This window comes from Microtus oregoni, unplaced genomic scaffold (genome assembly GCF_018167655.1).
Source record: "Microtus oregoni isolate MIOR12 unplaced genomic scaffold, Mior012 000070F_ref0000104, whole genome shotgun sequence".
Classification (NCBI taxonomy): Eukaryota; Metazoa; Chordata; class Mammalia; order Rodentia; family Cricetidae; genus Microtus; species Microtus oregoni.
The window spans coordinates 741,636-768,315 of record NW_024543977.1 but is presented as its reverse complement, the minus strand read 5'-3'; the positions used below and the strand labels follow the sequence as shown (position 1 = coordinate 768,315).

The 26,680-nt window shown below is 42.0% G+C and overlaps 1 protein-coding gene across 1 annotated transcript in view; it reads left to right on the top strand.

Moving 5' to 3' along the window:
* The window catches only part of CUNH10orf67 (chromosome unknown C10orf67 homolog), an 86,025-nt gene that overhangs the window by 30,300 nt on the left and 29,045 nt on the right, over positions 1-26,680 (top strand). The window contains exons 6-10 of the mRNA XM_041641505.1: positions 2,514-2,646; positions 3,726-3,784; positions 9,145-9,210; positions 24,207-24,266; positions 25,036-25,335. Coding sequence (XP_041497439.1) covers positions 2,514-2,646; positions 3,726-3,784; positions 9,145-9,210; positions 24,207-24,266; positions 25,036-25,335 — 618 coding nt within the window. The remainder of the gene's footprint in view (positions 1-2,513; positions 2,647-3,725; positions 3,785-9,144; positions 9,211-24,206; positions 24,267-25,035; positions 25,336-26,680) is intronic.

Sequence of the window (26,680 nt, the reverse complement as noted above, 5' to 3'; positions counted from 1 at the left end):
CAGATGGCAGAAGGAACATCACCACAAAACTTGCCACTTGAGTGTGAGAGAGGAAGGCAGCAGCCAGGACTAAGGCTTTGTTCCCTTTGCTAATGAAGTGTCCTCGTTTCCCTGGGTGTCTGAATAGTTAATTACTTGCAGTTCCTGCAGCTGACAGATGGTGGGGACAGAGCTAAAGACTCACCTCTGGAGAACCAGGGCTGCAGATGGACGGAGGAAGAGTGCCTCATTTCAGTGGGTTTTCCTTGGATCTCGCTTTCCCACACAGAGGCTCAGAAAACATATTAGCTGGAAGCTGCTCTTACTTTAATCTTCATCTGATTTGCTCAAATAGTTCTTAGGTTATGGACAATAACAGGCATCCATGTAACCCTCTATGGATGGCCTTGAATTGCCAGGTGTCATGTCAAATATACGCTGAAACAGATTCAAGCTGGTATTGTTCAATATATACAGCATATGTGTGTGTGTGTGTGTGTATTCCTTTAGATCATAAACAACACATTCTGTAATTGTCTTAATTTTAACGATGTGAGATGTAGAAATACTGAGCCTCCCCTTATTTTTTTGAGAAAACCATGCTGCTTCTTAACTGTTCATTAAACCAGTTAGTACTCCTTTAGTTCTGCATGTTAGGATCTGAGCACTATGGTTGTCTAGTTAGAAAGGTGAAGAATTCAAGAGCAAGGACTTAAGGGATGCCTCAGCGGTTAAGAGTACTGGTTACTCTTCCTAAGGACCGCGTTCAATGCCCAGCACCCATATGGCAGCTGACAACTGTCTGTAGCTCCAGTTTCAGGGATCCAACATCCTCTCCTGACCTCCAATAGCACCAGGGAAACACATGGCACAGACACACATGCAGGCAAAATACTCACACACATAAATCAGTATGTAAGTAACTAAATAAATCTCACTGGGATAGCCAGGCTGGGCTATAGAATACCAGCCTGTTCCAAAGACAATAAATAAAATTAGTGATTATTATGCTGGGATAACCTAAATAGAGTAAAGATTCAAAAGCTCAAAGATTTGTAATTTGTATACCCAAGCTCAACTCAACAGCATATTCAAATGTTATTAAGTCCAATGTATAAGATTATAATTCTATTAGTAAGTCACTATTTTAAAGGGGTTTGTTAATGTACTATAAAATATTTCAATGCTTGTTTTTCTTTTAAAAAATTATGATCACAGGGAGAAACATTTTAATAATTTACTTTCTGGTTTCTCTAAAGCTAAGTCAGAGTACAGTCCTAGAAGAAAATGGGTGCATTGGAAAACTCGCTTTGTTTTTGAGTGTCTATTTATTTGTATTTATCTACAATCATGGAATTACTGTAAAAGGAACAACTCATAATTCAGCTAAGATTACTTTGAAGCTCAAAAGTATTTTCAAGTCCATGGGAATTTCAAAGCAAGACATGTAGAATTGTTTTCCTATTTAGCATAATAATGCAACCGTTATTTTTAAATTGCATGATCCGTGATGGAGTATAAAATTCTGCACCAGCCTCCGTGATCCCTGACATCTTAATTTTTTAAAGTGTGTCCATAAAACGTAGACAACCATAGGCAAGTATATTCAGATGTTTTCAATAGCTTTGAAGCAGACAAGAGGAAGAAGAAAAAAAAAAGGGTAGCCTCCCCAAATCAACTTCCATTGCATAGGAAAAAGCCTCTGTCATAACGGACATGGCACGGTTTAAACAAAAGGCACACATAATAAAAATGTAAATGAGTTTGCTTTGCTAAAACTATAACTTTAAAGTCTTTTGTTGTAAGTTATCCTGAAACCTTCTTACAAGGTAATCACTTTGCATAGAGATTTAAACCCTAGTCTTCAATAGCGTTAACTGCCTGCACAGCCCCTGTGACAGGCATGCAAAGCCACGTTAATGTTCAGAATATGAATTGCCTCTGGGTGGCTCCTCCACCCAGAAGAAAACCAACTGTGTGGATATCTGGGCGCCTGATGGGCTCCATGCGGCTCCCAGCCTGCACACGTCACTCCTTTGACATGTGATGGGCTCCTCGTGACACTGGCAGCACTGACACTGGGAAGTGCCACAAAGCAACAAGCCCCCCTCCTTAGTCTTGCACTTTGCCACCCCCTGGTGCTGCCCATCCATGGTCTCCCCAGCCTGCCTAGTTACAGGGCATAACACTTCAGATCCTGAGATGGAAGTGTGGGTGGAGGGGCCCCAGCTGCCTCCCCGGACACAGCCTCCATAATGAATTGACCTGAATGATGAGGGCACACAAACAGTATGATATGCATAATTCCTGTCAATAAAATGTCCCCATGTGCTGGGGTCTTTGTACAGAATGTACTGAGCCCTTTCTTCCAGCCCATTCTATTTAGTCCCCTTCCTTTTTGCTATTCATATTATAAGTGTGTAATAGAATTCAGAAAATTATATGATAGAGGCTCTGTATCCGCATTGTTCTGGGGTTGCATATTTAAACCCTTGGTTCCCTGCGTAGAAATATGGAATTCCCTGTCTTTGCAGGACAATCTAGGCAAGGAGGCCAGCTCAGAAAAAGAACTTATGGAATGCAAGACGGAGAATGAGAGGCTGCTGCAGGTGATTGCGATGCTGGAGGAGGAAGCGCAGATGAGCCTGAAGGAAAACTCAATACTAGGTAACCCTTCCGGCTCTTCCATGGAGAGCATGACACGTCACAAACTGTCGTGTTTGGCTTCTCCTCTGACGTGTGTTTAGTTACTTACACCTAGAAGACAGCAGTGTGATAGCTGTCTTTGTTTTTCTTAAAATAGCTTCCCTTGCTTGGAGCATAGGACGTATCTGTGTTTGTGCGACCGAGCCATGTGAATGAACTCAGAGTGTGTGTTTCAAAAAAAAAAAAAAAAAAAACAGAAATACACATTAGCGTTAGCAGGAAAAAAAAAGTCCTAATCAGTTTGCTGTGCTTCACTTAGAGGTGCTGTAAAGAGACGTGCTCATTTTCCTTCACTGTAGCACACATAAGGGAACATGTTGAGGTGTACTTGTGGAGAAGCAAGCTCAGCCTCTCAGAACAAAATGCCAGGACTCACACTCAACTTTTGATCCAAATTATAAATGCAATTTTTTCCTTCGACACTTTAGATTCCCTTTTGTTTAGACAATAAGTATCAATAAAAATTACAATTTTGTCACCAGAAATACACTGCTGTAAAGTGCCTTTAAAATTTGACTGTAGCCATTATATTTGGAGTTGTTTTGTATGATGTTCTGGTAATCTACCGTGTGAAAGCAGGACAAAGACTAAGAACACGGGTGTGAGCATTGGCGAGATGAGTCGCATTACGGTGTCCTGTGGTACAGGATGACGTCGTGCCACTGTGACGCCATTTCTCTTCTGATGTGGTGTGATGATGCTTTCTCAGGTTGTGGTCTTTCTTGGCAAATCATAAAGAGCCACCTGCTAAAGCACTTTGTATTGGCTGGAACTAACGGCAAAGAATGCCCACTGCTATACTGATGAAAAGCATCCAGCCCTAAGCCACACTTACTTCTTACTCCCGATTTGACTGGCCAACCTAACAGCAGGGAGAAGGCTGTGAATGTCAAGGGCATTTGTGAAGGTCACAGTCCTGCTAGGACTCGTGAACACCATGCCTGTCCATGCCTCCACGGCCTGCCCCAAAGCAGGCGCTTTGAATACAGGGGCATACGTGTGTAATTTCATGGTCGGCCTCTCTCTCCTTTTGTTTACAGAGGATGAAATTATATGTCTGAAAGAGACTGCAGACCAGGATCAGCGAACTATTCAAAAGGTACGAACATCTTTTACATTGATAAATGACTCTTTTTAAATTGAAATATCAGCACCATTGGTGAAATGACATCATGTCCAGGGTATCCTCAAATGTAAAGAAAGTTGACTTAAACATTTCCCCATTATGTCATTTTAACAATGTATTTCCTTATTATCTGGAATAAAGGGGCTAGTAATAAATAAAAATTCTTACTGAAAACTCATTGGAGTATTGAACCTTTGCTTGAGAGCATCAATCACTAAGAGTGAGACTACATTGCCACATCTTTTTTTGAGTGAGAATGAATTGGCTTATTCTGCTGGGCCAATAGTGGGATCATGAAAACCAAGAATCCCCGTACACCTGATGCACAGCGCCTCAGCAGTAGCTCTTACCCTAACTCCCTCCCCCCAAAGCTGCCCTGCTTAAAGTCTCCTGAGCAACGCTCGTCCCCTGTGCATCTCCCCTGTACTGTGATTCCCAGTGCAGACAGCACACTCTCTCAACTGTGCTGAGGACCATGCCTGAAATTCTGAAATACACTCCTCTAGGGATACATAGAATGAAGAAGCATTTGGAGTTTATAAAATTTACAGATGGAAAGGCAGACCCACATCCCCAAGTTATTCCAAGAAATGTATGTTTTTTCCAGTAACCCAGCCAACTATCAATTTTAAGTTAAATTGAAAGTATGGATCTTGGGGCTGGAGAGAAGGCTCAGGGGTTAAGGGCATGGCTGCTCTTCCAGAGACCTAGGTTCTGTTCCCAGAACCCAACCAACCAGTTATAACTCCGTTTCATGGGATCTGATCCTCTATGGACAGGGCATGCACTTGGTAGACAGATGATGTGGGAGTGTCATATTTCAATCTGTTGATTTCATTGGTTAAGCAATAAAGAAACTGCTTTGGCCCTCATAGGTTAAAACATAGGTAGGTGGAGTAAACAGAAAGGAATGCTGGGAGAAAGAAGCTGAGTCAGAGAGTCGCCATGATTCTCCCACTCCAGGCAGACGCAAATTAAGATCAATCCTGGTAAGCCAGCTCATGGGCTACAGCAGATTATTAGAAATGGGCTAGTCCAGGTGCGAGAGCTAGCCTAGAAGAGGCTAGATAGAAATGGGCCAAGCAGTGTTTAAATGAATACAGTTTATGTGTTGTTATTTTGGGCATAAGCTAGCAGGCGGCCGGGGTGCTGGGGACGCAGCCCCGCCACTCTTATTACTACAGACAGACATATGTGCAAGCAACAAAACCATACATATACATAAAATATTTAAAGAAATAGTGAAAGAAAATATACACACACGCGTGCGCACACACACACACACACACACACACACACACGCAACCTTTGCTCTTCAAATACACGAGTCACATTTCAAAAGCATGATGACCACACAGACCCAAGTAGTTTGGGGTCTGATTTTGCAGTGTAGGATGTTTCTGGAGTATAGATAAAATTAGTTCCAAGAACGGTAGTTAACACTGATAGGTCGGAGTCAGGCCGTGGTTTCCTCCGCTAGGCAGGTTTCCACGAAATGATATCATTTTCTCAGGCGTCACCTGGTCTCCTTCAGCAGCACTGCAAGCCCTCCTGTTAGAGAGTAGGAATGGCGTCTGTGGGGAGACGGTCCGAGAGTCTCAGGATTGGTTCCGTTCTTGTAAAATTAAAATATCCAAATTCTGCTTTTACCCGACCTGTGAGGAAGTGCACTGTTGATTAAAATCTCCCAGACCACTCATCTTCTCTACCTCTGGGGAGAATGAATTACGGAGGTGTCCTACTCTGTGTGGAAAACAATATGCGGTTAAAGCCAAAAATGTCCCCTGTAAGTGGTCGAGGACACAAACCATGCCCGGTGTGAACTGACCCCGCTCAGTTGCAGGCTGCCCCAGCTTCTAGGTTTGTGCAGCCCAGGGCTTTCTTTCTCCCAGCCACATGTGACCGCTGGACATATGCAACATGACCAATGCAACTGAGGAGATTCATTTTGAACAATTTTAACTTTAAATAAAAAAAAAACCAATGCTTGTTTCAATGAATGGAAAAAACCTTCATGTTTTCAATAATTTAAATAATGAATCTGCCTTCCTATTTGTAAGTTTCCTGAAATCTACATAGATAAGAACTTAGCTCTCCAATTTTCCCTATAATTGAAAAAGCTATATATACATGTGTTTTTTAAATTTTTTATATAAAATTTGAGATATTTCCCTTATAATTCTAATATTTATTGATATTTGGAGTATTTTTGTAGGGACAGATAAAAATATAGTTTTAGTGTTATGTTTTACCGTTTAACAAGGCTACTCTGAAATTGAATTTAAGTATATGACTCACAATGTGTTTCTGATTGCCAGCTCTATTTTGGATAACTATAGCACAGTGGTTCTTAGCTTCCCTCCTAATGCTGTGACCCTTTAATACAGTTCCTCATGTTGTGGTGACACTAGCCATAAAATCATTCTTATTGTTACTTCATAACTGTAATTTTGCTATTGTTAGGAATCACATGTATCTGATATGCAACTCCCTATGAAAGGGTTTTTGGACTTTTCACTATAATCTGCTGTAATATAGCAGATCTCTTTCAGCTCACTGATGAAGCATGATTAATAAAAGCTCAGAGTCAGGCGGTAGTGGCACTCGCCTTTAATCCTAGCACTCGGAAGGCAGAGGCAGGTCAATCTCTGTGAGTTCGAGGCCAGCCTGGTCTACAAGAGCTAGTTCCATGACAGATCCTAAAGCCACAGAGAAACTCTGTCTCAAAAAACAAAATTCAAAACAAAACAAAACAAAAAACAAATAATAAAAGCTCAGAGGCTGATATTGGGTACAACCTGAAGACCAGAAAAGCAAAGCAACCAGCCACTGGCTCTTATCTCAACCTCGGTAAGAAAATGGTGATCTCACCTCCAGGAAACCTCAGAAATGAGGATGAGCCTAAGAACTGTCTCCTCCCATCTTATAGTCCTCTCTAGTTCTGGGATAAAGGGCATGCACCACTACCACCTGGTTTCTATGGCAAACTAGTGTGGCTACTGGGATTAAAGATGTCTGTAATTGCTGCCTGGTCTGTAAGGGTGGGCAGTGTGACTGTTGTACTTTTCTGATCCTCAGGCAAGCTTTATTTATTAAACATACAAATGAAATGCCACTACACACTCATCCTCGGAAAGTCCTGTGTTTCTCTTGCTTTTCCTTCAAATTACTGGAACTTAATACAGATGCAAAATATAGACTCACTTATTGAGAAGAAAGAATCTAAACACCTAGGTTCCTGTTTTATTTCTGGCTTGCCCTGTGGACTAGTTTTTGCACCCCCCTCTTCTTTCTCCCAAGCTTACAATGTATGTAGTAGAGATAATACTGTGTGTGGAAGTGGTTTGCCATCTGGAAGCAGGTCAGACCTTGTTGAACAAGAAAGAACAGATCTTTGAAGTTTGTTCCTACTACCCTTCAGTAAATTAGTTCAGTGGTGTTTATTAGGTGGTTTTGAATGTCACACACTGCACTACTGTCAGAAAAAGTTTAAATGTGTGGATATGTATGTATGTATATACATACACATACACACGTGTGCACACACACACACTGTGCCTGCTGTGAAGTCACAGACCAAGATCACAGAGCAGAGTAACACATGGAGAAAAGAATCTGGCTCCATCTGGAGGATTCTAGAAAATCTTCGCAGACATTTCCATGCTCTTTCTTCTCCTGGTCCTCTTGCAAGGGCTGCCTAGAAGACAAGAGGGCATAGAAGCTGGCGTCCAAGTGTGAGTGTTGCTGAGTGGTGGGAAGTGTATTCCAGGACTTTCTGACAAGTGACATGGCTGTATGAGGGACCTGTTGAGACGACAAAGTGAGAATCTGTTGTAGAGCACAAAGAGGGAAACTAGAGGGAGCATGGGGAAGAGGCAGGCAGAACAAGAACGAATGGAAAAAACAAACTCGAGTATCAGCTAAGACACAGGTTCCCTTCTTTAATCGGTAGCTGTAATAAGAAAGTTGAAAGCGGGTGTAACTCTCACCTACGGTCTGGGATCACAGCCCTACAGTATAGAATTCAGTAGCGTTTGTGCTTTAATTCCAGGGATCTAACAAAAGAGACTCTAAGCCTGTTTCCATCTGCTGCTACCTCACAGTCTCTTTTTCAAACTGCCACTCTAGTAGGTGACAGACCAGGAGGCAGAGGGGACAGTAGGAGTGTGATGCTCAGCAAGCTGGGGAAGCTGTAGCAGGTGTGCCCATCTTGGGTTAGATCAAAGCTGGCTGAACTGTCTCCCAGAAGCCAGACAGAGCTAGGCAGGAAGAAAATGAGAGTCCAGAAGGGAATCCTAAGCTCCATCAGAAGCCATCTTTTAAAGGGCAAGGTGTGTGGTTTCACTAGCTGGGGCAGGGAGGTACATGAGAGGGAGGATGGCAAAGATCAGACATAGTGGAAAGGGTCACTCATGCAAAGGGATTGGATGCCCTCTGAGTCCGTGGAGAAACCTGGGCACTGTGCTAGGCTCAGACTTGTGTTTCACCTAGGTGAATAAAACCGGGCAGTGGTGGTGCATGCCTTTAATCCCAGCACTCAGGAGGCAGAGGCAGGCGGATCTCTGTGAGTGTGAGTTCAAGGCCAGCCTGGTCTACAGAGCCAGTTCCAGGAGATAGGCACCAAAGCTACAGAGAAACTCTGTCTCGAAAAACAAAAACAAACAAACAAACAAACAAACAAAAGATGAATAGGAAGAGGAGGGGGGTCTGAGCCAGGGTGACGAGTCAGTGGGCAGCTTAAATAAACAGTAGACAATATATTCTTGACTGTGACTCGAGATATTTATCAGATTAGTAATTACAATTAATTGATTGAGCTGAGCAAAGGTCTAAATTAAGGTTTGAATTTTACCAAGAAAAACAGAGATTAAACTACAAAAAACAAAACAAAACAAAAACAGAAACAAGAAAAAAACTGCGTAGGATCAGAGATAAAATGTGTGATTTTAAAAGGAATTTTTAGTCAATATGAGTATAATTTGATATGCAAATAAATATAGCATGAAAATTTGAAGCAAGAGAATGTAACATACGGAAAGTTAAGCAAAGTTGTTACGGGAACTAGGCTGACTCACTGGGCTGCATGGTGAGGTCATATTTGAGGGTGGCAAGGAAAGTTCTAAGTACATTAGCATTGTTTTTGGATATTATGTTTGGTATAATAATATTATCAAAGCATAATAATCTGTAGGAAATTAATTTTCTCTTTGGTCATATTGTGATCCATTTTTCTCCCTCATTAAAATGTGTTTTTACCACGTTCTCCTGAGGAAAGCATTTTAGGTGTTGTATTCTTATCTTTAATCAAAATGCCATATTTTTCTCTCTTACAGTTAATGGACAGTAGAGACAGACTGAGATATGAGTTGGATTGTGAAAAATTAGCCATTCAAGATATGGTAAGATGATTTATATTCCCTCTAAGGAATCTGAATTCGAGACTTTAATTTAACCTGAATGTTTTAGCTTCTGCTTCTGTAACTTTGCTGTGAACTGTTTGTTTCTACTTCATCAAACTCCTAAGTGTACATATAATTGTAGAGACTTCTAAGTAGGTGTGTGGGGGGACATCTGAATGATGCTATGATAAACCGGAGGTAAACTCTGGGTAAGAAACAGTCTGCCCACTTAAAACAGTGTACAAACTACTTCATTTTATTCTGGAAATCTGAAAGCAAAACGGAAGCTGAGAGACCAGGATTTTGAAGGATTTGCCATTTTCAGTTACAAATTGCAGCGACTGACAAGAAAGGAGCCCAGCTAGATAGTTTGGCATTCTGTGGTAGTCTCATAAGACAACACTGCCTTTTCAAGTTCTTTAAAGAGAACTTTCCAGACGGCTGGCCTTTTATCAGTTCCCTCCCCACCCCCAGGGCCCTCACCACCAGCTCCTGGTGCTGGTCTGGCTGTCAGCTGATCACCACCACTACGTCTTTGTTACAGTGAACTGTGTTTATTATAATAAAAAATAAAACACAGCTTGACTTGGGTCTCCAATGTGCCTGGAAAGAATATGATTCTGTCTGCAGGCGACAAGGTTGCTCCAGGAAAGCCACACCACTTCGGATCCTGAAACATTGCCTTTTTCACAGCTTGTCACACTTGTGCCAAGTTGTGACTGTCTCCCCAACTCTGTTTTGTTACTCCCGGGCACCCTGTGTTTTGGGTTCCTTGTCATAGAAATTAATGCAAAACAATGGTCCTGGATTACAATGAAGCCTTCTATGAAACCAACTTGGAAATGCAGGCGAGGGGGAAAAATTAAGATCCACTATTCACAAACACCACACGTTAGCAATTGCCTTATTTGGTCCTTTACTTTCAAATACCTGCATATAAAAAGCCACCCTCTATTGAGTACACTTGGTGAATTTCTGGTATTCCCACAGCCTGCCTTCCTCTGCTCTTCCAGGGAAGTCCCGCCTCTGCCTCCAAAAGAGTTAAACATACACGTAGTGATGAAAGGGGATGTTTTTACTGGGGGGAAGTAAATGTGACTTTGTTAGCTTGTCAGCAGCCATGGAGAAGAACGCATCGCACCAGCAGTGAATTCACGCCTGTCCTGGGAGTACCCCCATGCCCTTTGCTTTTTTAAAGACAGTATGTGTTTAACGGGTGCTATTGTCTCACCCACAGGGGAACCAATCCCGTTTTGTTTTGTTGTTTAGGAGTTTGTTGAGCCCAAATCTTGTTGCCAAGCAGCAAGCATCTGCCTCAAAAACAAAACAAAACAGAACAAACAAACAAAAAAACAGAACAACGTTAGAGTTTTTAGTATGCTTGGAACTAGTTTGGGGGGTTCTGGTTTTTAGTAGGGGCGCGAGCTTAAGCCTGTCCTCCAAATGAAGGCTGTCATGGGGGACTTGCTTCCCTCCACCTCCCCAGGGCATTGGTGCTGCATGAGAAGGAGGTGACTGGGAGGATCGTTGGCACTGATGTTTCATGCTATGCTGTTTGTCCATAAACCAGAGGGGAGGAGTATGTTGGAGGGAGTAGAACGTGGAACTGGCCATTATTTTATAAACAGCTATTTTCTCACCGACAGTCTCCTGTTCTTTGGTTTTCTGTTACTCTTTCCCACAATACTCTCTGGCCTGTTGAAAGTCTCATGTAAGAAGTCAATACATATTTTAAAAAAAAACAACCCAATAAGCATAGGTAGGCAATCACAAGTGGCATGTTAGAATTGTCATGAGGCAAATATTGGAGAAATCGAAGGAGGAAAGAGTCATTTGGACCCATAGTTCCCAAGGTTCCAGACTGTAGCTCACTGGGATCATTGTTCCTAAACCTGTGATAAGTAGAACATCTGGGGCCAGAAATGGCGGCGCTTGAGGTATCAGGACGAGGCCAAGCAGAGGGACCCAGGACAAGATAGAGTCCCTAAGAACTTGCTTCATATTTCCTCCAGCTAAAGTGTCACCCTGAAGTTCAACTACTTCCTAATAATGCCGGCCACTTATTAAACCCTTAGTAGTATACACATCCATTAATTAGGTCAGAGTACTCATGATCCAGTAGCTTCTCCATGGTTGGGTCCATTTTCTACAGATTTAGCCTTTAACACACAAGTCTTTTGCGGTGGAGGGGGGAGTTTCATATCCCTGCAATAGTATATGGAGAAATTGTATCCCTAGGAGGGACTTGGAGAAGCACAGGAAAGAGTTCTGCATCTTCCATGGTCCTTAAGTGAATGTTTCCCATTTGTCTTGAAGTGTGCAAAGGAGTGAGTTCCCCATCAGAAGAGAAGCTTGGTTGAGCCTCTTCCTCGACCTAATACCCATATGCCTCATCTCTCTCTGCTTTCTTGTTGCTGCCTAGAGTCAAGACAGACAGTACAGTTTGGACTCTAGTGCCATTCTGGGGACAGTACTAACAGACTCCTGGGGCCCATGAGCTTCTGGAATTGGGCTTCAGATGTCCAACTTCCTTTAAGTACATGCTGCAAGTCAGTCTGGTCCTGTTATGTGTGGCAGTGTCTGGCCGACCAGATGGGAAACTGATGTTTCCAGTGGTCTGAGCGAAACCTCACTAATCCCCAAATTCTGGGAAGACTAATGCTGAATGAGCAGTGGTGGTGTGACTGGGCACAGGCTGTCAGAGGAGATCTTCTCTCATGGTCTCACTACCCACTGGTCAGTCCAGTATGTCCCCTGCAGTGCTGGACAGCTGAAAGCCCTGTTCAGCCTGTACCATCTTCTTATGCAGTCCCAAGGGCAGAGGGCAAAACTGGCGAGAGGAAGAACTCCCTTCGTTAGTGGTTGTTCACATAGCCTCTGAGAATCTCCACTGGACACTCATGAGAGCTCTGAAAGACCTAAGGAATTAATGCCTTATGGTTATGAAAATAATTTATGATTTATAGAACCCAAAACGGCTTTAGGGATTCTGAGGATTCTCGGACCACATTTTGATAGCTGCTATACTACTTAATGGTAAGTTGGAAATATACCTAGCCAGTTGTAAAGGAGATGTCTTCGCTCTGTTATTCTTTTGATCTTCTTCCTTTCCAATTCATTTATCCTCTAATACCCTTTCCTTGGCACACTGCTGTCAGAATGTCACCTTAGTAACCCCCTCTCTACTCTTTTCATTGTTCTTTATTGTGTTCTTGAGAGAGGAACCTGCTGATCCTCCTGTTTCAGTCTCCCAAGCCAAAGGATCACAGTCATCCAGCCACACCCAGCTACATTAAATATGGACTGTGCTATTAATGTTCGGCTCAGGCGGGATGTTCCAGATGTGGGGCTAGAGAGATGGCTCAGCATGCAAAAACACTTGCTGTGCAAGCATGAGCTCCTGTATGCCAGGTGTTTCCATGTGTGCCAGTAACTCCAGTACTGGGCACTGGAGGCAGAGCCCTGAGTGTGCTGAGATCGGAAAGTTCTAGGTTCAGTAAGAGACCTTGTCTCAAGGAATTGGGATGGGGAGCGATAGAAGATAACACTCAACACCAGCTTCTTGTCTCTTCTGCTTCCTTCAGTAGTGCCACAATCTCTTAGGCAGTGGTTGTCAACCTGGGGGTCACAACCCCCACAGAGGTCTTATCCTGTTTACATTAGGATCCATAACTGTAGCAAAATTACAGTTATGAAGTCGCAATGAAATAATTCTGTAGCTGTAGTGGGGTGGGGGTCACCACAACTTGAGAAATCCTTCAATAAAGGGTCACAACATTAGGAAATCGAGAACCACTGTTAAGTTTCTACAACCTCTCAAAACAGAGCCAACAACTGGGGACCAATGGTTCAAATCCACAAGCCTGTGGAGGAGATTTTACATTCTAGTCACAACTACTATCACATGGAAGTGTGTCGAAGCCATCTCTCTCTTTAAGGAAGTGCAGTGCCATCACACACAACTATGAGAAGATGCATTTGTGGCCTAGCATCTGCTTTTACTCTTTCCAACCTACGTCTCATAGGTAAGATGTTCAGCAGACCCGAAGTGAGTCCCTTGCAGCTCTGCCAGGCATCTGTCTGTAACGACAGCTCTTCTGAGAAACATCCATGGCCAGACAGCTCCTATTGGGACATTAGCTTAATTTTTGAATGATAATCCTGTGCTTGGATTTCTTTGCTCTATTGCTCTGGCCAAATTCTTCAAGTAACTAAGAATAATGTGTCACGGCAGATCAGTCTTGACTGGTTCTGATTTTAGAGAGTTTTTTGCACTTCACCACCAAGTATGATATTTGTTACAGGGTTGACTCCTGCCTGAAGAGGCTTCTTTTCCCCTAAGAATGGGCGCATGTTCAATGAAGCAGACCAGATGCTATTCTCAGATACTTTGCACACGTCTATTCAGATAATCATACAGTTTTCCCCCTTGATCTGATCATGTCCAGTTATTACATTAATAGCTTTTATCCTATCATTAAAAAGCTCTGTGCGCTTTTTTTTTGTGTGTGTTTTGCGACCATTGCCTTGTATTGTGAGTGAGGGTCATCCATGTTGTTACACCACCCTGCTAATTATTCTGAAGTAGAATAAAGTAGAAAGGACTGATTCCTAGATACTGACTTATTGATTTATTTAGAGACTTAAAGTACTGATTGTACTGCCTGTTTGCCAAACATGACTTCATTTGCGACCTAGAACAGCATGACCTAGAGAAATACCTGAAACAATGGATTGTTGCTCTTAACAACCTACTGCCTGCCACATAAATTTTCCTGTAAGACCTCGCTTGCTCGCTCTTTTCACCTTGTGGTTTTAGATCATAAAATGAGAATGCAAACTGGACCGGACACCCGGGCCGTTCGGGAGCTATCCTGGCTTCAGTCCACTGTGAGGTCTCTTCTCCACCACTCTCACTGCTGTCATGGAGTGCTTATTCCAGAAAGATTTTCACAACAGTGGATGCCATTTTTCCTGCAGTGAAGAGACATTGTGATGGTTTCCACTTAATGACCCTCCTTATCCTGAACCTGAACAGAAGTGCATGTGTCCTGGTGCCATGCCCTTTGTATGAGTCTACCCATTGTAATTTAATGTTAATTCCTTATTTGCTAAATAATTTTCAAAATTAACTCTGCTGATGTATAGTACTGACATCGCCATAGGGTTCCACAGCCTCCCAATTTTGCAAACAGCATTTTTTATTTTATTTTTGACCAGTCAGTCTGGTATGCATAATATTTAAGTTTATTGCTTTAACCTGTTTCATTGATTATTGTTAAAAATCAAATACCTCATGCTATATCTCATACCTGAATGACTTCTTTTCAATCCTTCCTGTTATTGCCTATTACATAGTATAACTTTATTTTTATTAAATTGGGTTTTGTTGTTGTTCCCAATGTCTTGTGAATCCAGTAATCAGGTTTCACTATTCTTCACATGGTTATCCAGTTTCCTCAGCACTCTTTGTTGAAGATGCTATGTTTTCTTCAGTGTGTTCCTTGGTATCTTTGTCAACTGGGAAGCGGCAGTTTAATGAGCTTAGATCCTCTGATCTGCTCCACTGGTTTATAAGTCTATGTTATGCCAGTGCCATGCTGCTTTTATTATCCTAGCCTTGCACTGGAACTTGGAATTAGATATGGTGTTATCTCCAGCAGGATTCTATTTTCAGGATTGTTTTTTTACCATTTAGAATCATTTGTGCTTCTGTATGATTTTTTTTTTTTGATTTTTGAGACAGAGTTTCTCTATGTAACAGCCCTGGCTGTCCTGGAACTCACTCTGTAGACCAGGCTGGCCTCGAACTCAGAGATCCTCCTGGCTCAGCTTCCTGAGTGCTGGGATTAAAGGTGTGCACCACCATCATTACCCAACTTCCATAAGAATTTTAATGTTGGGGTTTTTTTGTTTTTGTTTTTTGTTTGTTTTGGGTTTTTTTTTTTTGCCTGTTTCTGTGAAAAACAGAGCTAAAATTTTGATGTGTGTTACATTGACTCTGTAGATTGCTTTGGCAGGATGGCCATTTTCACAATGTTAACTCTGCCAGTCTGTGACCTTAGGAAGCTCCCCATTTTCTACTGCCTTCCCCAATTTCATTTTAAAGTCTCTTGCTTCCTTGGTTAGTTTTATCCCAAGGTTTTTGGGAAGACAGTGCTGTTGCGAATGGGATTGTTTCTTTGGTTTTCTCAGTATGTTTGCCACTGACATATTCGGCGGCTATTGATTTCTATTATGTTAATTTTGTTTCCTGCCACATAGTAACTGATGGCATTCTAACTTTGATGAGGGTCATAAACTGATTTACGAAACCAAGAAAATTCAAAGTAGAATATATCTAAAGAAAACTACTGCAGGTCATATTCTAATTTAATTCCAGACAGCAAGAAGCCAGAGAAAAAGAATTCTAGCCAAAGAAAAGTGGCAGGACTTTAAATTGTATTAAAATAGAACACATACTCAACAACATTGCTTATCTGAAAGAAGTTAATCACACAGAAATGATGACAGAAAGATGTGAAGCCTAGGAAAGGAGAGTGTGAGAGAGAGAACGATGTGAACAAGCAAGGCTGCAGACTGTTCTGTGCGTTGTTGAAATCGATGTTTACAGCTGGTAAAGACATTGTAATGTCATCTAATGTTCTATCCCCCAACTATGCGGAGGAAATGTCCAAAACAAATCCACTTCAGAGCAGCAAGTGTGAATAAGCCAATAGAGTAACATTTTACTTTCTCTGGTCAAATCAATGCAAAAAAAGCAAGTAACAAAGATCATAGCAGAGATTATTAAAACTGAAAATAGAAAAATAGCAGAAGTCAATCAAAAAGAGATGAGGTTTTTAGTTTTTTTCACTTTTTATTACTTTATAAATAATACCATTCAAAATTTCCACTTCCTCCCCTCCTCCCATTCCCCTCCCCCACTCAACCTCCCCCCCTCCAGTCTTAAGAGAGAGCAGGGTACCCTGCCCTGTGGGAAGTCCAAGGCCCTCCCCACTCCATCCAGGCTTAGGAAGCTGTGCATCCAAATAAAATAGGATCCCAAAAAGCTAGTACATGCAGTACAGACAAATCCCAGTACCATTATCATTGGCTTCTCAGTCAGCCCCAAATGTCATCCACATTCAGAGGGTCCAGTTTGATCACATGCTCATTCAGTCCCAGTCTAGCTGGATTTGGTGAGCTCCCATTAGCTCAGGAACACTGTCTCAGTGGGTGGACCAACCCCTCATGGTTCTGACTTCCTTGCTCATATTCTCCCTCCTTCTGCTCTTTAACTGGACCTTGGGAGCTCAGTCCAGTGCTCCAATGTGGGTCTCTTTCTCTATCTCCATCTGTCCCTGGACGAAGGTTCTATGGTGATATTTTAATAGTCATCAGTCTGACTACAGAACAAGGCCAGTTCAGGCACCCTCTCCTCCACTGCCCAGGGTCCTATCTGGTGTCATCCTCGTGGACACCTGGAAACTCCTCTAGAGCCAAGTCTCTTGACAACCCCAAAATGTCTCCCTTAATTAAGATAACTTCTTCCCTGTTCCCATATCCATCCTTCCTCTATCGCAAACATCCTACTCCCCCCAAGCTCTCCGGAACCTTCCCCATCTCCCTTCTCTCTCTCCCTTTCTCCTATCCCCCATCTCACCCCACCCCCATGCTCCCAACTTTTGCCTGGCAATCTTGTCTGCTTCCAATTTCCAGGAGGATCTATATATGTTTTTCTTTAGGTTCACCTTATTACTTAGGTTCTCTAGGATAGTGAACTATAGGCTCAATGTCCTTTGCTTATGGCTAGAATCCACTAATGAGTGAGTACATACCATATTCCTCTTTTTGGGTCTGTGTTATCTCACTCAGGATAGTGTTTTCTACTTCCATTCATTTGCATGCAAAATTCAAGATGTCATTGATTTTTACCGCTGAGTAGTACTCTAATGTGTAGATGTGCCACAGTTTCTTTTTTTTTCCTTTTTTTTTAATTTATTTATTTATTAAGGATTTCTGCCTCGTCCCCACAACCGCTTCCCATTTCCCTCCCCCTCCCCCGATCAAGTCCCCCCCCCTCATCTGCTCGAAGAGCAATCAGGGTTCCCTGACCTGTGGGAAGCCCAAGGACTGCCCACCTCTATCCAGGTCTCGTAAGGTGAGCATTCAAACTGCCTAGGCTCCCACAAAGCCAGTACGTGCAGTAGGATCAAAAACCCACTGCAATTGTTCTTGAGTTCTCAGTATTCCTCATTGTCCGCTATGTTCAGCTAGTCCGGATTTATCCCATGCTTTTTCAGACCTAGGCCAGCTGGCCTTGGTGAGATCCCAATAGAACATCCCCATTGTCTTAGTGTGTGGGTGCACCCCTCGTGGTCCTGAGTTCCTTGCTCATGCTCCGTCTCCTTCTGCTCCTGATTTGGACCTTGAGATTTCTGTCCGGTGCTCCCGTGTTTCTAGCCATAAATAAAGGACATTGAGCCTATAATTCATGTTCCTAGAGAAGCTAAATAAGGTGAATCCAAAGACAAACACATAGGCATCCTCAGGAATATTAACCTTCATCAGGCGATGAAAGGAGACAGAGACAGAGACCCACAGTTTCTTTATCCATTCTTCCATTGAGGGGCATCTAGGTTGTTTCCAGGTTCTGGCTATTACAAATAATGCTGCTATGAACATCGCTGAACAAATGCTTTTGTAGTATGATTGGGCATCTCTTGGGTTTATCCCCAAGAGTGGTATTGCTGAATCCTGAGGTAGGTTGACTCCCAATTTTCTGAGAAACCACCACACTGATTTCCAAAGTGGCTACACACATTTGCATTCCCACCAGCAATGGATGAATGTTCCCCTTACTTCACATCCTCTCCAGCAAAGGTTATCATTGGTGTTTTTGATTTTAGCCATTCTGACAGGTGTAAGATGGTGTCTCAAAGATGTTTTGATTTGCATTTCCCTGATAGCTAAGGAAGTTGAGCATGACCTTAAGTATCTTTTGGCCATTTGAAATTCTGTTGAGAATTCTTTTTTTAATTAATTAATTTAGTTTTTTTATTGAAAAAACTTCCGCCTCCCACTCCTCTGCCCCTCCCCCCATTTCATTCCCCCTCCCTCTCGAGTCTGAAGAGCAGTCTGGATTCCCTGCCCTGTGGGAAGTCCAAGGTCCTTCCCCCTCCATCCAGGTCCAGGAAGGTGAGCATCCAAACAGGCTAGGCTCCCACAAAGCCAGTTCATGCAGTAGGATCGAAACCCAGTGCCATTGTCCTTGGCTTCTCATCAGCCCTCATTGTCCACCATGTTCAGAGAGTCCGGTTTTATCCCATGCTTATTCAGTCCTAGTCCTGCTGGCCTTGGTGAGCTCCCAATAGATCAGCCCCACTGTTACAGTGGGTGGGTGCACCCCTCGCGGTCCTGACTTCCTTGCTCATGTTCTCCCTTCTTTTGCTCCTCATTTGGGCCTTGGGAGCTCCGTCCAGTGCTCCAATGTGGGTCTCTGTTCAGTTCAGTACCCCATTTTTTCTTTCTTATTTCTTCCTTTACCTAGGGGTGGTTTAGTAGTTGAATGTTCAGTTTCCATGAGTTTGTAGGCTTTCTGGGGGTAGAATTGTTGAATTCTAACTTTATTCCATGGTGATCCGATAGTACACAGGTGGTTACTACAATTTTTTTTATATCTGTGGGTGTTTGCTTTGTTACCACTTATGGGATCAATTTTTGAGAAGGTTCCATGAGATGCTGAGAAGAAGGTATATTCTTTTCTGTTTGGGCGAAATGTTCTAAAGATGTCTGTTAAGTATGTTTGATTCATTACATCTGTTAGTTCTCTTATTTCTCTGTTAAGTTTCTGTCTGGTTGACCTATCCTTTGGTGAGAGAGGAGTGTTAAAATCTTTTACTATTAGTGTGCGGGGTTTGATGTGTGATTTGAGTTCTAGTAATGTTTCTTTTACATATGTGGGTGCTTTTATATTAGGGGCACAGATATTCAGGATTGAGACTTCATCTTGCTGAATTGTTCCTGTTATGAGTATAAAGTGTCCTTCTCCATCTCTTCTGATTGATTGTAGTTTGAAATCAATTTTGTATTAGGATAGCCACACACACTTGTTTCTTAGGTCCATTTGATTGGAAAACCTTGTCCCAATCCTTTACTCTGAGGCAATGTTTATTCTTAGGTTAAGGTGTGTTTCTTGTAAACAGCAGAATGTTGGACACTGTTTTCGTATCCATTCTCTTAACCTGTGCCTTGTTATAGTTGAATTGAGTCCATTGATATTAAGTGATATTAATGACCAGTGGTTGTTAACTCCAGTTATTATTTTGGTGGTAGTGTTTGTGAGTTTCCCTTCTTTGAGTTGTGTTGGTGGAGGGTTGTCAGATATCTGTTCTATTGTGGGTATTGTTGGCTTCCTTGGGTTCAGGTTTTCCTTCTAGTACTTTCTGTAAGGCTAGGTTTGTGGCTATGTATTGTTTAAATCTGTTTTTCTCATGGAATATCTTGTTTTCTCCATCAATGGTGAAAGAAAGCTTTGATGGATATAGTAGTCTGGACTTGCATCCATGGTCTCTTAGTGTCTGCAGCACATCTATCCAAGACTTTCTGGCTTTCATGGTTTCCATTGAGAAGTCAGGTATAATTCTGATAGGTTTACATTTATATGTTACTTGACCTTTTTCCTTTGCAGCTCTTAATATTCTTTCTTTATTCTGTATGTTTTGTTTTTTGATTATTACATGGAGAGGGGATTTTTTTGATCCAGTCTATTTAGTGTTCTGCATGCTTCTTGTACCTTCATGGAAATATCCTTCTTTAGGTTGGGAAAATTTTCTTCTATAATTTTGTTGAATATATTTTCTGGGCCTTTGAGCTGGAATTCTCCTTCTTCTGCCCCTATTATTCTTAGCTTTTGTCTTTTCATGGTGTCCCAGATTTCCTGGATGTTTTGTGTTAAGAATTTTTTGGGTTTGCTGTTTTCTTTGATCAATGAGTTTATTTCCTCTATTGTATCTTCAGTGCCTGAGATTCTTTCTTCTGTCTCTTGTATTCTGTTGGTTTACTTGTCTCTATAGTTCCTGTTCATTTACCCAGGTTTTCCATATCCAGCCATCCTTAGTTTGTGTTTTCTTTATTACCTTCATTTCAGTCTTGAAGTCTTGAACTGTTTCATTTACCTGTTTGATTGCTTTTTCTTGGTTTTTTTTGGGTATCATTGAGGGATGTATTGATTTCTTCTAACTTTTTGTTTGTCTTCTCTTCCATTTCTTTAAGGAATTTTTCACTTCCTGGTTAAGGGTCTCCATCATTTTCATAACGTTATGTTTAAAGTCAAATTCTTCTATTACTTCTGGATTAGGATGTTCAAGTCTTCCTATTGCATGTTTGCTGGATTCTGGTGTTATCATGTTGCTTTTCAGGATGTTGGAGGAATTCTTGCATTGGCACCCACCCATCTCTTCCTTCAAATGAGGCCAGCAGAGTCTTGGCATCTTGGTCCAATTTTTGCTATGGCTGACTGTGTACTTGGGAGTTTTTCTTGGTCTGCCTTCTCTTCGGTCCCCTCAGCACTGGAGCAGGCTCTCAGATCCCCTCTGCCCTGAAGCCGGCCTTGGTGGGGGATCCAAGGATCCTGCAGATGAGAAGGAGTACTTGGGGTCAAGGTGGAATGGGGTAAAGAAAGCCAGCAACAGAGAACACACCCCACTGGATGGCCAGAAAAGCTTAGGGAATTGGAGAGGGCCTGGACTCAGTTCCCCAGGACCATCAGACTGCGTGGCCACTCACTCACCTCTCTGGATCCACTTAGCATAGGAGCAGGTCCTCTTGCTGGGGAGAAATGAGTTTTTTATAAAGAAATTGGTTTAAATGATAAATCTACCAAGACTAACACATGTACAAAGAGATGGGTAAAACTCCAAAATGAGGGCAAATTGAAATACCAAGATAAGGAGTGCAGATGTGAGGAAAACAGGACTTCTGTATCCTGTCCTTTGTTGTCGGGGGTTTCTGTCCTGCCCAGTTCCCACAGTTGTTAAGTCCCAAAGAAATCACACAGAGGTCTACATTAGTTATAAACTGATTGGTTCATTAGCTCAGGCTTCTTATTAACTCTTATAACTTATATTAGCCCATTATTCTTGTCTATTTTAGCCACATGGCTCAGTACCTTATTTGGCGCGGCAGTCACATCTTGCTTCTTCTGTGGCTGGGTCACGACTGCAGACTAGGACTTCCTTCTTCCCAGAATTCTCCTGTTCTCATTGACCGACCTCTATTTCCTGTCTGGTTATCTCACCTATACTTCCTGCCTGGCTATTGGCCAATCAGTGTTTATTAAAATATAATTGACAGAATACAGACCATTGTCCCATACCACTACCCTCCCAAAGCTTAGGAGTCATTGTGAAAGAGGGGCGGGCAGTGGAAGAGACAAGCAGGGGATGAATAAAAGGCAACAGTATCCTCTAGCCTAGGTAACAACAGGGCCAGTGTACCTCTGAACTCAAAGAGACTGTGACAGCACACACAAGCCCAGTGCAAACTGAAGCCAGACCAGACCTCAGCATGGGAAGGGCAGGCAGACATGGAGTCCCACCCAGAGGTGAGGGGCTGAGCTACTAGGAGAAGAATCAGTTACCTTTAAGAATGTAGCCTCTGGTAAGTCAACCGTGCTCCAGCTAAAGACCACACCTCTAAGAAAATACAGGCAGCACAAATTGGACTTGATAGGTGGAGAACAAAGGGGGGGGGCAAAGTTGGGAGGGTAGAAAAGGGGAAGAGGCTGAATATGATCAAAATACATTATAGGAAATTCTAACTTTCTTGAAAGAAAACCAGGAAAAACAATAACAGTTTTATGTTCCTAAATTTCTCAGTGTTAAGAACTAAAGCAATTGGGTGCCCAAAGCAGGTAGTTTTCTGTGAAATTAAATTCATGCTGATCTACACAGAAAGTTCCAGACCAACTAGCCAGGCTAGGGTTATGCAGTAAAACACTGTTGCAAAAAAAAAAAAAACCAAAAGATAGCAAACATCATCAGAACAAGCCACCACCCATACAACCTGAAGCAATCCCTGTGAAAACTCCAAGGTTAGATTTTTCCACCAGAAATTTCTATCAAACATTTGTAGCTTCTCACAATGTAGTCTGGAAGAGGAAATATCACTTCCTGATGAGTTCATGACACTAGTTTTCCCCATGATAACAATCTAAATAGAGACAGTAACAAATACAAGTAAATGGAAATTTGTTGCATATAGAAAGAAGTACGAGCTGTGGTTACAAAAGGTTTATGTGTAGTGTGTAACATACCTCAACTTTTGCAAAACAATTGTGATGGCTATTTTTGGTTGTCAACTTAACTCTATCTGTAATAAACTAAAACCCAAATATCTGGGTATACCTGAGAGATTTTTTTCTTAATTAAATCATTGGAAGTGGGACAATCCATTTTTAATCTGGCTGTTTTGAGGAGGAAAGATCCACCTTTATCTGGACCGCAACTTCTGCTGGCAGCCTGTACAAAGGACATGGTAGATGGAAACTAACTGTCTTCACCTGCTTGCTCTAACTCTCCCTGGCAAGTCCATTTCTTCATTGGACTTCAAGTCCAGTAGAGCCTGATTCTTCAGGATTCTGCTATATTCTGAAGACCAGTTGAGATGCCCAGTCTTGTGGACTGATCAACTACTGGGTTCTTGAACCTTCCATTGGGAAACAGCCACTGTAGATGCTCTGTGTTTATGCAGGTTTTTAGAAACATTTTTAGGTTGAAAAATTGGTGTTTTAATATATCCTACATTAAATCAGACAATCCATAAAGGGGAACATAGAGCTATTCATTTAGGTCTTTAATTCCCACCAACAATATGTCATTTTCAGTATTGAGATCTTACATATTGTGTTAAATTTATTTCTAATTATTTTGTAGTGTTGAAACTGTTGTAGATGGAATATTTTTAGAGTTTTAATTCTTAATATAAAAGAAGCACAATTGTCTGGGCTGTGGTGGTGCATTCTTTAATCCCAGCACTTGGGAGGCAGAGGCAGGTGGATCTCTGTGAGTTCAAGACTAGCGTGGTCTGTTTTCTTATAGCAAGATTTTGTCAAATTTAGGAGCTTTCTTTTATGGCTAATTTCCTGAGAGTTTTTTTCTTCATCAGGAATGGCTGTTGAATTTTTCTAAATGCGGTCCACTGTGAAGGATCACATTGTGTATAGCAGAATGAATGCTATATTTAAATGCTAAGGAATTATTGAATTCCTGTGAAATCTGGATTGAATTTGACAATGACTGTGTTGAAGATTATGGAGAAAATAAGTTTTAAACGGTTGCAATAGGGCTCAAGTATAGCATTAGATCTAAATTCACACCACTGATACAATTTGATCTGGGCCTTCACAGGCATCAGTGACTACCCTTTCAGACAGCAAGATGTTCTAAGACACATTTCTGGTGAATTCTGATCAACGTTTAGAGTGAGAAGGTTTCAGGTATAATAAGATGAATAGTTACATGTATTCCCCATCACCTTTCAATTCACATAAGTTATAATTAGAATAATTGGCATTACTAATAAATTCCTATCAAACATGAATTAAAGCATACAATAATAAAATATTTTGATACATTTATTTTATGCTTGAAAATCAGTATTAACTTTTAAAATAAATTTTGTTCTTTGTATTGTTGAGATTTAGCTGTTAAGTTATCTTGTATTTTTTTAAATTATGAGGATTATATAATATAATAATGTATCAAAATATCACTTCATAAGCAAAGAACATATGAATTTATGTAGCCTGTAAAACATAAAAGCCGTAAATAGATGCTAATTGAAATAGTCATATTTACATGTTCTTCTGTTCTTATTATAAGGGACTTTTATGTACAAGTTTATTTCTTTTTAGCACTCAGCATATAATCTGTTTGAGATGTTGTGTAATGATTTCTCCTGTTTAATCTTTGCAAATGATAACAGATCACCAGTATGGCCCTTGGTTTTTACAGATCAATAAGCAGAAAGAAGACATGGAATTAAGAAGAAAGTACGCCAGTATAAGCGCCAAGGTTGTATAGACTCTACCATCATCTATCTATCTATCTCGGCTACTATGCTCTCTCTCTACATTCAAGAATTCATGCTCTCCGTTGCTTCCTCATAAATGAGGTTTTTTTTTTTTTTTAAGTGCTTGATATCAAGAGTAGACAGTGCTCTTGCAGGTGAGTCTGGTTCCTAGCATACAACCTCAACAGAAACTCCAGTCCCAGGGGATCCAGCATATTCTTCTGAACTCTGAGGACATCAGCATTCATGTGCACACAAACACTCACAAGGAATTAAAATAAGTCTTTTAAGAAGACTCATTTGGAATTGAAACAAGATGAGCATGTGGAGATAGAAAATAAGGAAAGTAGGGAGAGGAGGAAGAAAGAGAAGCAGCAAGCCATCCCTCAGAGGCTGCTGCAAACCCCAGTGCACACATTCCTCCTTCACCCTTCCTTTCTTCTTCCTTTCCCTTTTCCCTCCTTGACACAAACCTCAGATTACCACCTCGCCAGCTTCACAAGGACTGTATCTTCACAGGTGCTGCCGAGGAACGGAGGAATGTCTGTCTGTTTTTATATTTTTTCCTAGAACAATGGGTGAAGGGGCATTCAGTCCCAGCTGCTAATGAAGGCAGGCAAGAGTGGGCTGTGAATCTAGGAGCAAAGGCAGATTCACACCCACCGAGAGTGAAATTGCCTGCCCGCTCTGAGGTTCTCGCTCGGGGAGGACAGATAGAGGGTACAAATCTAAGGGGTGAAATAAAAATAATTCTTGCCTCTTTTCGAGCAGAGAACAACCAGGGGAAGAGAATCTGCTTTCAGACGGTCTACGAGTCATCAATCCAAGAACGTGACATCAGCAACCGAAAGCCATCATTTTATAAGGCCGCCTTCTGCTTCCCTCAGCGTATCACCTAGGCTAAAGAAGAAGATGGGAAAGAGATATCTTGGCGCTGCTGTCATGCCTACTCCTGTTCGTGCTGAAACTCATGCTCCTGCTGCAGCGCCCGCTCCTGGGGTTCCTGTCACATTGGTCACCACTCCTACTGTCATTACCAATTTCCTCGCAAAGTCCCAGATGGATAAGCATGTAAGAACCATGTACATTACCACTATCTGCTCACTTCACGTGCTTCATGTGTGCAGGGTTCCTGTCTTGTTAGCCTTTTCCGGCTGCAGCCTCATGCCTCCCACCTCCCACTTCCTGTCTGGCATCATCCAGGCCCACTGTCTAACACACTGGACTCTCATATAGGAGTAAGGGCTCTGGCAGCTAACCAGGGTTAGCTTGATAGGCCCCTTAGCTTTCTTAAAATGATTCTTCCATTACCCATAGCTGGCTGCATTGTGTAGGTTAGTTAGTGAGCCTTAGTGACTCTATTGAATCATTAAAATCTGAGAAGCTGCATTCCAAGTACTTGTTAAGGTGCATATCTCTAACTCCTTATGGTGTGGTAGGATATTAATGATGTCTTTCTGAAGGACATGGAAGGATCTTATCCTTTTGGTCACACAAGAGTCTGCACTGGGCAGTAATATTACATAACACAATTAGGAACAGCTACACGTGAGTTGTACGCTGCCGCTCTCTTTAGCCATGTGAACAGTCAGTTCTCTGAAGTTCAGCTGACTGTTGGCTTGTGACAGTTATGGCGGCCCCATTCCCTAGGCTTGGGTTCTAGTGCACACAAAGGAGAAAGCTAGCTGAGTACAAGACAACTCTCCCTTTGCCTCGTGACTCTGAGTCTAGCATGACCAGATGATGCCACGTCTTGCTGCTTTGACTTCACCGTGCCAGGCCAGACCCTATAACTAAGAGCCAGAGAGAAGCCCTTTCTCCCCTAAGTTTCTTTTATGAGGGTATTTAACAATAGCAACAAGTAGTGAAGGGGCATGGCTTATTTGGGGGTATTCCCAAAGATTGCCCTTTGTGATGATCCTGGGAAAATTTTCTTTGTGCTTAGCTGTGGGGATAGAGATGGTTGTTGGCGCACACAGTCGGTAAGCACCATGAACTTTGTAACTAGATCAGATTCTTTTCTGGTCTGACTTTCAGAGAGCTCTTAGATCCAACTGGTGACTCATTGGACCAATGGGTAGCCCTTGACACTTGGATGTTTAGATCTCCTGTGTTCTGCCAAGTCCCATGTCCTTCCTCCTCTCCAGGTGACAGAATCTGCTTATCCATAGGACATGGAAGAACAGAGTAGAATTATATGGTTGTGTGTACTTTGCTTCAAAACAGGAACAGGAAAGGATACTGGCCTCTTAAGCCATTTAATCAGAGAAGTAGATCACTCCCTTCTCCAGTGACGGAGTGAGACATGGGGAAACTCGGAGTTGCTCTAGTAAAGAGTCAGTCCACTTGGAAGAAAGCATCGAGAAGTGAGAAAAATCATCCTCAGATGGTATAGTGGCATTTGCCTGTGTGATCC